This window comes from Momordica charantia (genome assembly GCF_013281855.1).
Source record: "Momordica charantia cultivar OHB3-1 chromosome 4 unlocalized genomic scaffold, Mcharantia_2.0 BLBB01000004.1, whole genome shotgun sequence".
Classification (NCBI taxonomy): Eukaryota; Viridiplantae; Streptophyta; class Magnoliopsida; order Cucurbitales; family Cucurbitaceae; genus Momordica; species Momordica charantia.
Window position 1 is genome coordinate 25,731,325 of NW_028275162.1, and position 16,912 is coordinate 25,748,236.

The 16,912-nt window shown below is 32.5% G+C and overlaps 2 protein-coding genes and 1 non-coding gene across 4 annotated transcripts; 1 reads left to right on the forward strand and 2 right to left on the reverse strand.

Annotated features, from left to right (window-relative positions):
• Nucleotides 1–179: 179 nt before the first annotated feature.
• TRNAY-GUA (transfer RNA tyrosine (anticodon GUA)) lies at nt 180–269 on the reverse strand. The gene is given in 2 exon segments: nt 180–215; nt 233–269. It is a non-coding gene; the product is annotated as a tRNA-Tyr (tRNA).
• Nucleotides 270–5,931: 5,662 nt separating this feature from the next.
• Nucleotides 5,932–7,170, forward strand: LOC111006110 (uncharacterized). Its single transcript, XM_022277860.2, has one exon. It carries the CDS (start codon nt 6,258–6,260, stop codon nt 7,080–7,082), a length of 825 nt encoding a protein of 274 aa, XP_022133552.1. The 5' UTR covers nt 5,932–6,257; the 3' UTR covers nt 7,083–7,170.
• Nucleotides 7,171–8,808: 1,638 nt separating this feature from the next.
• Nucleotides 8,809–16,618, reverse strand: LOC111006372 (Noc2p family). Of its 2 annotated transcripts, none has more exons than XM_022278273.2 (14): nt 16,428–16,618; nt 15,008–15,352; nt 14,724–14,779; nt 14,296–14,404; nt 14,130–14,190; nt 13,942–14,036; nt 13,106–13,174; nt 12,140–12,667; nt 11,519–11,821; nt 11,068–11,391; nt 10,626–10,832; nt 9,857–9,946; nt 9,671–9,763; nt 8,809–9,533 (listed from the first exon to the last, which is right to left on the reverse strand). In XM_022278273.2, coding segments are annotated over exons 3-14 (2,001 nt in total). In that variant the 5' UTR covers nt 14,726–14,779; nt 15,008–15,352; nt 16,428–16,618; the 3' UTR covers nt 8,809–9,413. The 2 variants fall into 2 exon arrangements, with proteins under 2 accessions (XP_022133965.1, XP_022133964.1); XM_022278272.2 differs by having other exon boundaries at nt 14,724–14,784.
• Between the last annotated feature and the right edge of the window lie 294 nt (nt 16,619–16,912).

Below are 16,912 nucleotides of genomic sequence, written 5' to 3' on the forward strand. Positions count from 1 at the left end.
TAAAAATAATTTTTTTGTTTAATTGTTATTATTATATATAAACCTGATGACTAAAAACATATTATTTGGAAGTTTAAATATCGCAACAAAATGTGTAAAAAGTGAAAGGATGATATCATGAGTATACAATTTTATTTATTAAAATAAATAAGTTTTAAGAAAAATGAAAAGGAAAAAATTCCGACCTGCCGGATTCGAACCAGCGACCTAAGGATATCTGAAAGCACAGCAACTACAGTCCTCCGCTCTACCAACTGAGCTAAGGTCGGATGATATTATCAGAGCAAAATTAATTATAAATCTATAATATTTATTTATTTATATATTTTAATGTTGCCACATGTTTGGTGTAAGCAATTGTTTATCTGTTTGTTTATTGCTTGTACTTCAAAGCTAATTTTATTTTGTTAAATTAAAAAATAAAAATTGACATTTTCATATTTTTACTTTTAATAAAGTTGTTATTTGGATCCAAATATAATACATTACTTAATTTAATTTACCAAATAGTATTATTGGATTATAAAATAATAAGCTTCACAAAATAATAACATTATTATTAGAAATCTTTAACTTTTTTTTCAACGGATAAAAGAAAATATACATCCGTGGTTGTTATAGAAAATGAGAGAAAGAGAGTTGTTTTATAGTTTTTTGAAAGGCCAAAGTTATATTAGACACAAACTTTTTTAAGTCTTTGAATTTATAAAATAATGAATGGGTAAGAGACTTACCGAACAACAAATTGTAAATTTAAGGACTTATTAAACAACTTTAAATTTTGTTGATTAGTTCACATCTCTTAAAGTTGATTGACTTATCGGTTATCATATACATTTGAATGTTAATGACTTCTTAGACACCATTTTTTAAATTAATGGACTAAACTTGTAATTTAATATACAATATTTTATTTATTTGACCTCTTTGTCCCTTCGATCGGATTTCATTTTTTTGGTCAAATCTTCAGAGGTTTTTTTTTTGGATTCTGATACCATTTTAAAATTTCATGGAGTTCAATCTCAAAGCAAATTGACATAAGTCTTTGTAAGGTCATTTTCTTTTTATTATTTATTTTTTTCTCAAAATTTTAGATGTCTAAATAATGATGTATCAAATGCCACAATCGATCATAATTTCGATTTTACTATTATAGTCAATTAGAATAATAATAGTAAAAATCACGTTGGTATGCATAATTACTCAAAATTGGATGAATCATGTTATGGGTTACATTACACTATAAAATTACCCAAGTCGAAGCACCCAACTAGGTGAGACTAGAGTCGACTGAATCTGATCGAGTCGATTCGCCTGAACCAACTTAAGAATACTCCCTCTAGAAATAAAAGGAGAGATTGGGACGCGAGAGATGCTCTCATAACTCCACTATTATTATTATTAACGAAACATTTTACTAACTTACATATTCAAATGTGTTGGACTTAGCATCACACTAATGTCGATGTGTAAGTGTTTGTCGGAGCTATAACGTTGGAGACTAAGCCAATTTCCTACGTCAACATGCCCTATTTCTAAAAATTTTGAAAGATAAAGAATCGAATAAATCTAAATGATGAATTGTTAAAAAATTTCATTCTATATATGGTAATAGGCAAACCATCATGGGTAGCTCATTGGTGCAAATGGTCTAGGGTATTTAAGAGGGAATGAATTCAAATCCCATGATGACCACCTATCTTAAGAATTAGTAATTTCTATGGCCCGGACACTCACGGATATAAACTATATATATATATGAAAATAGGCAGATAAAAAGTCAAAGGAGCATATTTTAGTGGTAATAACATATATCTCCAACCAAGAATTAAACATACTACCCAGTTTAAATTGGTTAATAATTTTGATTTTTTTCACATAAATCAATACAAAATTTACATAATTATTTTCCATAAACTAATAACTTCTTGAAATTTAAACAAATATTTTATCATATTGGATTTTGAACTCATCTAAATTTAATGTAAACATCTTTTATTATTTTGGTTTATGTTTAGAACATAATTTAAATTTGATGGGGTGGAGAACATTGTATCTTCTAATAAAATTTATTGTAATTCAAACTCTTAGAAACTGAAATTATGGATGAAAAAAATTCAAAAGATCGAGTTGTTGACTACACGCATAACGAATTAATTTCATTTGCCATCAAAATTCAACCTTAACCCAAAAGACCATTTCCTATGAATCAATTTCTTTAGTTGTGACTATACTTCAAAATCTTTGACATTTGACTGCAATTCTTTTTCTTTTTCCCATGGTCCAAATTTACTTGGAAAAACATATCAAATATAGTATTTGAATATATATATTATATTCTATCATTTATTTATTTTAAACTAAACATTTAATTTTTTAGCCATTTGTAAGTTCGCAGTTCTTCATCCTTATTCTCGGAAGAGTATCTACCTAGAAATTATTGTGTCACGACTATACGAAATACCTCGAAGAAGTTGGGTGACATCATCAAGCTGTTTTACCGAAGTTGAAGCAGAAACATGCTTGAAGATAATGCAAAATCTATCTTTATTTTGCTATTGTAAAGTCGTTTGTCAGTTTGTAATTTTTTCTTCTGCTTTTCTAGCTTTTTAGCTTTAGCTTTACTTTATTTTTTTTCTTACTTTTCCAAAGATAAGGTTACCTCGTCGACCACGCTTGTGAGCCAGTCTTATCTTTACTTTTCATAAAGTAGATTCCAAAGAGATAAGATGTCAGTCAGGGACATCTTATGTCGGCTCCAATTCTTATCATCTTTGTCTGTATTCATTTGTCTTGGCTAGAGATTTATTGATGTTGGAAGGCACAATAAGTATACTCATAGGCCTCGACCAGTAATGGTATAAAAAAATACTAAATTTTTTAAAATTGAGACCCATGGACACAGATGTAATATATATATTCAAAAGTAGGACTTCGGGAACAAAGTTTTGTTATTAAGTTGATACTTGTTCCCCTTACTTATAGGTGTAACCTGCAATATAGGTTTAAAAATAATGTCTTTTCAATAATACTTTTTGTTTATGCAACATCGATGAGGTCAAGTTATGATTAGAGGAAGAGCTCGAACGCCTTTAGCAGAGAGAAACATACACAAGAGAGACAAACACTCAACCGCTCAAGTCAATAGAAGAAGCTCGGGTTTAATATGGAATACGAGATAAAATGCGATACCTTATATTGAAGTGAGACCTTCTATTTATAGCTAGGTTGGAGATTTAACAACTGGTTATTTGTGTCGTTTTGAAGGTCGGGCGTGTTGGGTGTCCAATGTCAAACATAGAGACAAGCACACTACATGGAAGTGTTATTGTAGTTGTTTTACACCTAAGTATGATCTTGTTCGAGATATTTTCAAGTAAGATTAACCTTCCTCTATGCTCCATGTGGCAATATTATTCTATACTCCCAACACTTTTAATTATTAATTTTTTGACAGTTTTAATTAATAATTTAGTGTCATATATAACCTATTATAATCATTATTTTTTAACAATGGTACACCTGATCAATGTACATAGTAAAGATAATGATTGGAAACTTTGAAATATATTATATAATATACCCAAAACAAGCACGACTAGTTGTTGTTGCTTTTTATTTTTTATTTTTTTTTATTATTTTTAATTGTTGATTTAATTTTAAATGACAACACAACTTATCAATTATTTGCATGCTTCCAACTAAACTCCATCTTGGTTGAAATTTGCAATATGAACACAATATTTTATTTTTAACATATTTATTATTATTATTATTATTATTATAGGTATTGCTTCGTTATTTTAACTTTTAAAATTTTTATCAATCTTTCATTATGATCAACTTTTAAAATGTGAAGAATGAAATTCATATTTTGATATTTTTAACTTTTTAAAATTTCTCAATTATACCTTACTTCTTTCAATAATTTACATAAAGAGTTTATAAAAATTATAGGGTTAAATAAAATTTAGATATAGAGTTGCATAAAATAGATAAAATTTCTTCTACAAATGGACATTAAAATTCTAGAAACTCAACGGGAAAAATAGAGAGTTGAGAAAACATTAATAAAAAAAGTAAATATACTCATGATCATATAAGCGTATTTCATAAATTTGTTCTTATTTAAATATATCAAACCTTAAAAAAATAAGTCAAACCGAGTATAACTCAACGGTAATTGGTATATATCTCCGAATTCGATCGAAAAGGTTTAAGTTTGAATTTGCACCCCATTTATTATTATTATTATTATATTTCAAATTAGACGATGACAAATATTTCACTTGTTAAAGATCAAGAGAGCCAATTTAAGTTGTGTAATAATTTTCTTTTGTAATACATTACAATATATATGAATAAGAATAGGCTACGAGAAAGTTGCCATTTTGTAATGGATATGTACCTATCACAAAGATGTATAAAATAACCGAACGAATTTCTATATATCTTTTCCACTCGATCCATAAAAAATATTGAACCTTATTCCAATTCTTCTCTATTTTAGTTAAACTATTTCTCACAAGGTAGTTGATATTGATAAATCATCGATATAGTTTGTGTGAATACAAGAATGAAATTTGTGTGAATAAAGGAGGAGTAAGTATTACTTTTTCTCTTCTTTTTCTACTTTATTTATAAGGAAAGGACAAGCATAAGAATTTTTATTTTATTTTATAGTTTTTTAATACAACAATTTATGATATAGAAGATCAAAACTCGACTTTGGGAAAGGAGTACGTGCCAATCTCATGTTAATTTTTTTTTCCTTTTTTTCCTTCCATGTAGATGGGACCAAATTAATACTTAATAATAATGAGGAAACGACAAAGGGAATAACAAATGAATGGTGGCCAAAGCCATAAATGAAATGGATTCCAAGAACCAAAGTTTTTAATAATGATAAACATTGTATTTATATTCGAATGATTCTCTCACATATATTTATCCTGAACACGAGCACGACTCAGCAGTTAAGATATATTGCTATTTTTTTTAGATATGGAAGATTTAGTCATTCATCCTCATTTGTAGTATTAAAAAAATCTATAATATTTTCAAAAGTTTCAATTTTTTTTTTTAATTTTCAATATTTTCTTTAATAATGTCTATATTGTTGACAAATTATAAATTTATTAAAATTTAGATGCGGTATTTTTTTTCCCTCTTGATCAATCAATCTATCAACCTTAGTTATATATGTTTATATATTTTTCATACGTTCAATAACATGGGTAAAACCATATGTTTTATAAAGGGGGATAAATTATAAATTTTTCACTTTTCACGAGAAAAATCTGCCAATTTTAAAGCCAGGTATACAATTTAAGAAAAAACAATTATAAAATATGAAAAAAAAGTATGTATTTTTTTTTATCACTAGTTCTTTTTTTTGCTCAAACCTCTGTTTGATATGATAAATCAAGATATTTGAATTTTCGAACTATAAAAAATTATTAATGTCTTTTAAATTGTATTAAAAACTACCAGATGCATAGCTCAACGATAATTGATATATGTGTAAAAAAAACTATTAAAACAACATATTTAGCGAGTTGGGTGGAGATGTGTTAACCCAAGTGTCTGGGTGGATAATCAGCCGTTGTCGACGAGACAAAGTTTGGTGGTTTTAAAAGGTTGCTACAAGAATAGTTCGTTTATGGATGCCCGACTTGGTTGGACTACTTGGTTTATTCGACGCAGTTTAGGGCTTCGTTGGCAGGTGGGGAACGGTGAGTTGATATCTATTTAAAATATCTTTGATGCTCTAAAGAAATTTGTAGTAAGGAAAGGACCACTAGTAAGTATTATTCAAAGTGAGGACTAAACGGTAAGAAGGAAATTAGAAATTCAACCCCAATAAAGAATTCTAATTTCTAACAAAATAATCAGAAGGTTTAAAAAAATTAGGTGAAAAAAGGAAAATAAATACCAACTAGAGAAATTGTCCCATCAGGCGAACTTGGTCTGCAATCCGCCATTTATTATATTTAAATCTTCTTCTCCGTCTGCTCTTCTAGAAGGCCCGCACAACCAATAAAATAAAATTCTCTCTCTTCTTTCTCTCTCTAGACTAATTTTGTAGCAATTCCCTATAAGAAACCAGAGAAGCAAATTTATTCAATCTACGGATCGTATATTTTTCTCTCAATCTTCAGATTGAATAATTTTTCTCTCTAGTTTTCGTCATTGATGATTTTCAACTTTAGAGTTCATCAATCGGCTTCAATTTGCATTTTATCGGAACTCAGAAAATGGTAGTGGCTGATGAATCTTACAGAGGAGAAGACGCCTCCGACGATCTCTCGGAATATCCATGTCCACACGATGCAGAAGCCGAAGAAACTCTCTCTCTGTGCGACCTTCCGATTTACAGCGATGAATCCAATCGCGATGATTACTCCAAGCAGGATTACAGCGCTTCATTCGACAACGACGGGGATAACTTCTTCGAGTTTTCCAGCGACGATTTCTCTGTTTCTAATTCGGCTTATTCCGGATCTGATAACATAATCTTCTGCGGGAAACTCATTCCCTACAAACAGCCCAGCGATTCGCAGAACACAGGAAGAATCGCATCGGACAAAATTTCAGCAAAGAATTGCCAGTTCCGAACGAAATCGCATTCGTTCAACAACAAAAAACCGTCTGCAATTGACGCAAGAGGTGCGAGAACGAGAGGAGGTAAATGCTTCGATTCATTCTCCATTTCACTGCCGAAGAATCCTGAGTACATCGAACGGAAGAGAAGCCGGAAATTGGACAAATATGACTTCCCTGCGGAGAGAGCGATGATATTGGAATCGTCGACGACGAAATCGCGCTGGTTCTTGTTTCTGTTCGGTAGCGCGAGGTTCCCGAAGGAGATGGAACTGAGTGATATGAGGACAAGGCAGCGGCGGAGCAGTCCGCCGACGATGTTCCGGCCGTCGGAGGAGAGGAAAGTGGCCAGAGGAAGCGGCGGAAAGAAGACGACGGCTCACGGGCTATGGAAGCTTCTGAGGGCTCTGATAGGCTGCAGGAGCAGTGATCGAAACGTCGCCGTAAAAGGTTCCTTCAGTCCCATTCCAGTCGCGTGAGGGAACTGGAAGTCAGTTTTTGTAGACGGTTTTTTACACGAGTATCGTCTTATACCATATTTACCCTTTACCCACTTTTTCCTTTTAATTTTTTGTTGTGCCACTAAATTATTTTACCTAAATTAATTAATATTATATAATTAAAAAAATTTTCATTTCAATAAATTAATATTGGATAATAATAATACCTAATATGATGGAGCTCGAATTGAGATATAAAAGTAAATCATGAAATTTAAAACTAGGTTCGTGTATAGATGAAATATTTATTTGGGATATAATCGATAAATAAAATCAATTAAGAAGAAATTAACTTTTCTTTTTCCAAGAAAAGTAGAAAAAAGTTTACTTTATTTTCAGGGACAAGTCTGTAAAATAAATGTAATTATTTAGTAAAATAATAGGACAATCTAAGCCTTTTAGCACCATTTAAGTTTTTAAGTCTAGTACCTCTCGAAAATTCTACCCTAAATGTCACGGGTCAATCATGAAATCATATATATATATATATCTTTTTTGGCTTTTTTCTAATTTTTTATCGATATTTTCTCATATAGGATTTATTTTCATAATAAAATATAAAATTGCTCTTTCCTAAATCGAATTTTGAGGTGCATAATAATATTAATATTTACAACTTATTCAATCACAATTTTGAAAACACAAATAAAGGCCTATTTTCCAATTTGACCGACAACCTAGATTACACTTCCGAGTTGAACTTGTACCTCATCACACTTTCAAAGTGAAGTTAATTCAAGGTTTTCACTCTATAACAGCAATTAAGAGTAAAAAACGACAAGTCAATAATAAAATTTAATTAAAAATGTATTTTTCGAAATTAGAAAAAAAAAAGTTATAAAAGTAAAAAAGTTAATACCTTTTTACTTTTATATTTTCATTTTAATCCTACTCCCAAATTTATTTCATTTTAATCCTCAACTTTAAAATGTCTATTTTAACCTTTATACTTCAAGAGAGTGACCATTTTAATCTTTTTATTTTTATTTTTATCTTTCTTTTATTTTTATCATAATTTTAGTATGACACTCTCATACTAATTTTTTGAAATGTAACATAAATTTATATTAAACAATTTTTATTGGGTATAAAATTTTACAAATAGAGACAATTTGTCGTACCAAAATATACAAAAACCAAAATAAATAAAAACTAAAAGTACATGAACCAATATCAACAAAAATTAAAAATATAAGGACCAAAATGAACAAAATATATATATATTTTTGTCATTTTACTATAACAAAATATAAAATTCTCCTTAAAGTAATACTATTCATTTAATTATATTTGGAACCGTCTGCGATCATGCCAATGCATAGGAGTGAGAAAGGAAAAAAATTAATCAAGAGAAGAAAACAAAGGAAAATAGAAGCAAGATATATAATCCAACCCAAAGAATTCCATATCTTCACGAAAACATTAAATACATTTTAATGTCAAACCGTCAATAGTTCATTGGCATTATAATACAAATATATAACAACTTATTCTACAAACATTTTATAATAAAAAAAAATTAAGGAGTCATTTAAAGCAAACACCCAATAAAAAAATATGTTCATACAACCACTTGTTCAGGTGTAAGTTCTTAATTTCTTCTCATGGAAAACTAAAATTTTCCCACGTCCTCACACATTAATCTTCACATGTTACTTGATTACAACTCTAAAGAACAAAAAATCTATAATTAAGACGATAAACATGAAGAAACAATATGTAATTAAGAAATCCGCTCATAAAATTCAAAGAGAAGTCTGCAGTCCATATCCACCAATGGCAGAGCACCAACTCAGCTGTGCTTTCTGACTATAATTTATATGGTTGTTTCTCTTAATAAACATATACATGAATATCATTGACATTAAACAAGAACAAAAAAAATCAAAATTGAAACTTGCTTCCTCTTTGGAGAACTGAACAAGCAAGAGTACTATATGAAGAAAGACTTTTGAACATTTGGCATTTTCAGTTACCCAAAAGAATTGAAATTACCCCAAAGACTGAATTTCAATGCCGTAACCAATCAAGATGACTGACTATTTTCTCAGCATTCGTCTCATTAATAGTATTCTTCCGGTGCTAAAAGTTTGGTTCTAGGATCGGATCTATCCAACTCGTAGGCTCGTGATTTATGTCATATATCAACCTCGACCTTTGAATTTACAACCCAAGAGTTTCTAGGCCTAAAAACAGTATCAAAATTTCTGGGTTTGGGGCACGCACAGACTTTCAAGGAAAGAAGAGAGAGAGAGGACTGATAAACCTGTTCCTCAGATCACAAAAATGAGCACAACAGCAAATGCGTTCTTAAGTTTTCCTCTTTTTCGCTCTTCCCTTCTCTGAATCTCCTTTGCCATTAGCAGTTGATTCGATTTGGTTATTTTTAAGCTGCCGCTTTTTCTTCTTGTTCTTGTTCACTCCAGGAAACTACAAGATGGACTTTGGTAAGCTAAATGAAAACCTAGTTGAGTATTCTTTGTTTATATTGTCCTTAAAGACATATATATACACACACAATTAGATTTAAATAGGAAAAAAAAAGAAAGGAAAAAAACAGATAGTACCTTCTTATCCAAAACCAGATTCCTGGATCCAGCTTTGTCCATTATGCTTTTGTAATATTGTATAAATGGAACGTTGCTGTTGCATTTCTCAAGCTGCAATCGCCATATAATAAAAACGGTACTTGTCAATTCCTAGAACTGTGGAAATGAAACAATTAAAAGGTAACAAGAAAAAGGAAAGGAAACCTGAAGAAATGATTCAATAGCTTGCTGATCTTTTGGTGAAAATGATACTTCATCTCTCTTTTTTTGCACGAAGTCAATATTCTGCTCAACCTGAATGTCAAACAAAAGGTCTAAGAAATGTAACGCATGTATACAGAGGCACGTAAGATGACACAATTGAAATCTTGTAAAATATTAATATGGTAGTTAGATTAAAATATTTGGTTCCAACACAAAATACAACCAAATGAAATCACCATCTCAAGTTTTCAATTCATCTAAGGATTATTTCTATACTAAATGAAGGTTGTGTTAAGTACGAAATTAATTTACAGTAAGTTAGCCAAGTTAACTGATGATTACTGAAGAAGAAACACATTTGAAGCCAAAGTTTGACTATCTAACCAGCTATGTTTGAGACATACAACTCCAAGGGTTTCTGTACTTTCAAAAGTTTAAGAAACATTTAATAAGTCTAATTTCATTCTAGCAAATGTTGACAAACCACTAACCAGCAAGCTTTCTTAAGCGACACCGGCCAACTGCATTTGACAAGAGTTTCAGAGAACCCAACAGATAAAAATGTTACAGGAAATGAACTTTTTCCACAAAAAAATCTTTCTAGACAACACCAATCTACAAGTAGCCAACCTAAAATGGTAGAACATAGGATGAAAGCTAACACACAAGAAGCATCTATGGACTTCAACTATTTTTTGAAGTACAGTCTCAGAAAAATTACAAACTCACATTTGAAAAACAACAGTGGATCCAAGCAAGATAGCTCTACCTGATCAATAAAACGCTTTACCAAGCGCTTGAGATTCTCTGTTGTTGTTGTCGCATGGAACTTCTTAAGTTGAATAAGTGGTATAGTAGCTAGCTCAGGAAAGGATATATTGTAGCTCCATTGACAAAAGTGAACTGAAAGAAGTTCAATGGAAGATAAAACACACTCCTCCACAAAGTTCTGTGACTTTAACCAATATTTCGGCAGCTGCACGAATAACTTCAACAATTACTCAACTGAACAAAATACATTGAAATGAGGTAGAATAATGGACTTTAGAGTAAAATAGAAACCATTCATTTGGACAAACAATTATCTAACTTTAAATCACATAAACAGACAATGTAATGTTGCAGAATCATGGAATACATGAACGTTCAAATATATATGTGTGTGTATGTGCGCGCGCGCGTATATATATAAAACTATAGCATAAAGATACCTGTAGGACGGACAAGTGATTGAAGACAACCCCAGGTTTCTTGGCCTCCTTGCTGATTGTATGTTCCAAAATATCCAACACCATTGATACAACAGGGATAAAAATCCCACTGGAACTGGAAAGGTGATTCAACCACTTAATGCATTTAATTCTTAAAGGTAAATATCTAGGGCCAGGAAACAACACAGCCACTCCATTTACAATCTGAATAACGTTATAAAGTGGTGCTTGGAGATCATAATCATGGAAGTTTACAGCAATGAACTTAACCCAGAGGTCAATGCAATTGATATATTGCCAACTGCATATCATCTTGATCGCTTCCTGCAAAGAAAAGTACAGGCATGGAGAAAGTTATTTAAACATAGATAGGCTTCTCAGCATGAACAACAAATACTACATTTAAATCTCACGACTCAAGGAAGTAAGATAAGGCATCCTGACAGCTTACTTTCTTCTTTGTTCGTAAACCCTGACGGAGTATCTTGGTGAGTTGCTGGATTGAAACCCTAGCCTTAGTAGTAGATCTATGGACATCAAGAGAGCATAACTCAACAAAGGAGTCTCTCAAAAATTGCATATGTTTATGCAAATTTGGCTCCGCAAATTGGCAGTCAGCAACGCAGGCCTTGTACATCTTAATCCAACAGGAGTCGAAGCAATTTGACCCAAGCATAGAACTCAAGTCTCGTATTATGAGAAATGAGAGGGATGATATTGTTCCTTCACCAGTTGCCCACAAATGTACTGCAATCTGCATAAATGAAACCCACTCTGTAGATCACACAATGATGGACTTTTTGCATAAGCGGTATAAGACACGAACAGTAAGTATATAGGTATATTAGGCTACTGGTAGTAATTAATGACTAACATGCAGGATCAAAATATGATCATCTTCAGACATGGTCAGAAAATATGATATAGACTCATAATTACTTAGTATGAGATCAATTCTGAATGAAGTTAAATGATAAGGGCAAGAAAAATAGATATGTCAATAGTTGCTTCTAATTCATCAACAACAAAAAGATTGGCAAGGTAAGAATATTCATGTAAATCATATACATACCTTGGTGAGCCTGCGCTGTAGAGATGGGAAAGCTGCAAAATATATTATGGAAGCTCTTATTCGAGCCAAGGAGAAGCTCAATATCTCAGTTTCTGAAGCCTCGTTCAAGAGAAACAAGCTACTTCTTAAATATGACTTAATTAAAGGCTTAAGCGTTTTCCATTTTGTGGTGTTTCTCAACTCTAGAATCATCTCCTTCTTACAGCTGGAGCTCAAAAGTCCTAAACGCTCCCTAAATAAATTGTCAGCCTCACGCAACATGAAAAGTAGTATCTTGGAGAAAGTTTCACCCTTTCCAATTCTACAGGACCAGATGGCATCAACATTGCTTGTAGATTCAGATCCATAGTGACATGCAGCTCGATACCCATTAATTAGACTGGTAAGAATAGACAAATCATGCGTATGCTTAACTTGATGACACCAGGAATCAACGAGAGAGCTACTCAGAAACAAGCCTTTATTAGAACTAATGCCCTGTCCCTCTCGCTTTAATACATCATTATCAATTGTTTGCTCATCAGAACTCTATTCAAGAAGAAGAGGAACCAATTAGATGGAAAGACAAGAAAAAGGCATATGAAAACACAATTAGTTAACAGTGCTAGTTTCCACAATAACATAATTAAAAATTGTAATTAATGCTAATTAATACACATTATTAGCTATTTTCCCTTTAACTGATTAAACTTTATTTGTCTTTCTTCCTATTAAATGTTGGAATGCCCACTCCATTTTCTTAAAACAGGCTCTAATCTACTTCATTCTATTTTTTCTTCTTTATTTATAGGAATATTTCCTTATGGAATAACCCCATGGAAAGACCATGAATCATATCATGATACGTTATAGGAAACATTTAGAATAGTATATTAATAGACAAGGAACAAAGGGTAAGGGAAAGTATCCATAAACAAAATCTATATCAGCAGCAAGAAACATAGCACTCTACAGAATATTACTTACAGTGTCTTCATCACTGAAACGTTCAACAGCCTTGTCATTGGTTTCCAGAAACTTCAAGAATTCTGGATCCTGAAAATCTTCCAAGTAAAGTGCTACATTAAATTATCCAGTCATTGAGTAAAAATTGGGGAATCATTAGAAGATGATATATACAAAGACACCACCCTAGCTTGAAATGATTAAAAAGTGTAAGGGAAAGTAGCGAACAGTTTCATAAAATATTAACCCTCTATAGATCACACACATCAATCAAAACTCTTGTTCCAAACCATGAGATATGACTGATTCGTTCACGAAAAGCATTAACCTTTATAGTTATTGGTGCCAAGCACCCAGTACTGGAAATAAGCCACCGATTAAAGATTTAAAGTCCAGCAATGATGCAAAGCACTAACACATTGATATAGTTTTTGGGAACATGTTTGTGTTTGAATGAAAACATGTGCTTGCTTTAAATAGCTTTCTGAATCACCATGCAAAGCATGACATCCAAGTAATTGGTAATGATAATTCAGAGAGAAAAATCAAATGATTTATAATCTCTTAGATAAGAAAATTTAAACCAATAGTTCGTAACTTCTTCAAGGAGTGTGTATACAGAACTTGCTATTATTTAACAACCCTAGCAAGGTTTAGGGCAACCTAATAATTATCGAAAATGCGAAAACACGATGCAATGGTTTGGATAAGTAAAAAGAAATCTTTTCGAACATGCTACATTTCATGAAAAACTAGGAGTCAATTGGCAAGCATTTTGAGGTCAGCGTGAAAGTGATACAGTTGCCTTAATTTTTCTTATCTAGTGGAGATGGAGGTTAAATAAAGCAAAATGTTACCTTTTCTTTCAACCTGTTCAATTTCTCTATTTTCTTTGCGAGTTCTGAGTGAATTTCTTTGTTCTGAGCTGATAAATCATTGGGATTGATCGTGCCTGCAAAAGAATACCACAAACAGAAGATGGGATCAAAGGACGTATCAGGACGAAGTTCCTGAATGTTTCCTAGATATAGCATGGGCGACTCACCAGTCCCACCTTCAGCGTTATTCTCAATTTCATTTCCAGCAGTGTTAAAAGAGCTCAAATCCTAATTTCCAAACAACATAAAAAATGTGATAAACCCACCCAAATTAATCATAATTCACATCTGAAAAAATTGTTAAAAATCTCTAGGCAAAAACATAGTAAAAACCTCCGAAATATATCCATCACTGTCTGAATCGTCTTCAAGCATATCATATTCATCTTCACTGAAAATTGCATCAAGGGAAACATAGTTGTTTCCATCAGCTTCACCATTCCTGCAAAAGGAACCCATAAAGTTTAAATAAATAACATGGATGATATAGCATGTTAATGAATTGGGGATGAAAAAGAAAGTCCCAGACATGAGAGACCATATCCGTTGTATGTGCGCGTGCGAGAGAGGGAGAATAAAAAGAACAACATACATTCATGCGTATATTTCTATGACCTTGGAAATCACAGCCAAAAATATTGTTCAGAAAGATAATGATCAGAATGAAGTTGGCATTAGCATGCCATCAAGTGAAGCGAGAGATTAAGACAAAAACGACGCTAGGAAAAAATGAACAAAATATGCCCGAATTCAAGCATTACATTCGATTAGGGAACTTCGACAAATCGTCCTTTTGATTTCCGACGCTGTCTTCCTCCTGTCCTACGACATTTGAAGAAGAACCAAATAAGAATACAGACTCCAAACAGTACATAACATATCATAAAAATAGCTGAAAACAAATTTCTTAAGCAGCTCAAGTCGATAACCAAAAAGAGTAAACAGAGAGAGATTGAACTGGAAAAACATATTGAAGAACAAAATAACTTTCAGAAATTACAGATTAGAACATGAGCATGCTTGTGTGTCGTGGAAGAAATCTTACTTGATGGAGCTTTCTTCTTGAACACAGACTTCAGCTTCCGCTTCCTTTTGAGCACAGACTGAAGATTCTTCTTCGCGAACTTCCTCGCTTTCTTCCCCAACTTCCCCATTTCGTTATCGAAGTATCAAAAGAAGATCAGCACCAAAATTCAGTTCCTCTTGCTGGAGCTCCTGATAAGCGCGTTGGTGGCTGGGAGGGAAATTTTCAGAGTAAGGGGAAGCAAAATTCGTCAGTCCGGCGGGAGGGAAGGGTTCTTGAGTCTTGGGCTGAGGTGAAAAGTAAATCGGGCTTCCTGAAAACCGATTAGAATCGGCCCAACACTTTCGAGCCCAATATGAATGGGGCCTATCATAATGAACACGGCCCACAAAGTTCATTAGGTTGTTTGAACAGTTCCATGAAACGAAAAAAATTCTCAAGACGTGAATTATCGTAATTGCCCCCACTTTATAGGCAGTTTTTCACTTTTACCTTCTTTTATTATTGGTCAATTTACAGTAAGTCCTTTTAATTATTTATTTCTTATATATCTTTAATTAGTTATACCGCTGTCTTAAAGTAAAAACTAACCACATGGAAGGAGAGTTTTTGTGTACAAAGTAAAATTGACGATTGGCAGCAAATGAAACATCATTTTAATCCTATATGGATAAACAAGATAAATTTCTTAAGCATTTAATATTTTTATATGTAAGCTCTTTATTTTGGTAAATTGGAAAAGAAAAATTATAATAACTTCAGTCATTATCAATACTATCTGGATTTTTTAAAATTCAAATTTGATTTTTGAATAGGGTTACTTTTTTATAAAAAAAAAAAGTAAAACAAATGTGGTGGTCGGTGATTAAATCTTCGAGCTCAAGTAAGATAGTTGATGTATTATCCATTAAGTCATGCTAAAATTGACAAAATTACTCTTTCCTAATTTCTTGGACTATGTTCAAATTGATTTATATTTTAACTTAAAAAGAATATATAATTGTAATAATACTGTTTCAAAATAGGAGAAAATAAGTTCAAACAATGATTTCTACTATAAGCAACCTTACAAGTTCAAGTGGCTATTAGAAAGTAAAAACCTTTAATAGACCAAACGTGAAAAATAAAAAATCCGACTTTATCAAAGTTAAACCGTACTCATGCCTACTGTTCAGACTTTTTAATTTGGTTATTGCCGTCTTAATTTGGAATCAGGATGGATAGAATCAAACACGAAGAATATTATCAAACACCTTATCGGCATTACAAAAACAATCATTCACCACTCCACGCACTTATCAAACACCCATCCTCCAAAATTCGACATTTCAGAGAGCAACGCACGAAAGCAGAAATAACCGATAAAGGATTCGACATTGGAAATGCAAAAAAATATCGAAAAAAGAGCCAAAACTAAAGCGGAAGGAATCAATTCGCAGACCTCGCAGGTAGAGCGTCGCCGGTCGCCGCACTTTCCCGGGCTTGCTGCGGCCGCTCGTTCAATACCACCCCTCACTAGCGTCGCCGGTCGTGACTCGTCGCCGTCGCCGCGATTTTCGCAAAAGAGAAGGGGGATGGTTGCAGGCTTCGTGCCGTGAGTGACTGAGTGATGAAGGGGAGGGGGCGGCGCACAACAATAGTTTTGTAGCTTAAAACAAAAATCGAAAGAATCGAACCGAAAAAATTCGGTGCGGTTCGATTCACACTTAATTTCGACCGATTTGCTCTGAACCGGGTCGATTCGGTCTGTTACACCTCAAATATTTTCTGTTGGAAACAGCATCTCGTTGTTGTGCCTATTGGGCCTAGGGAGAGCACTCCACCCCTATTTGGCAAACCATTCCCTATGCTTATGACTTAATATTCTACCAACGAGAATGACAATTAAATATAGTAGGATTAGATAGTTGTAAATTGTCCCGAACA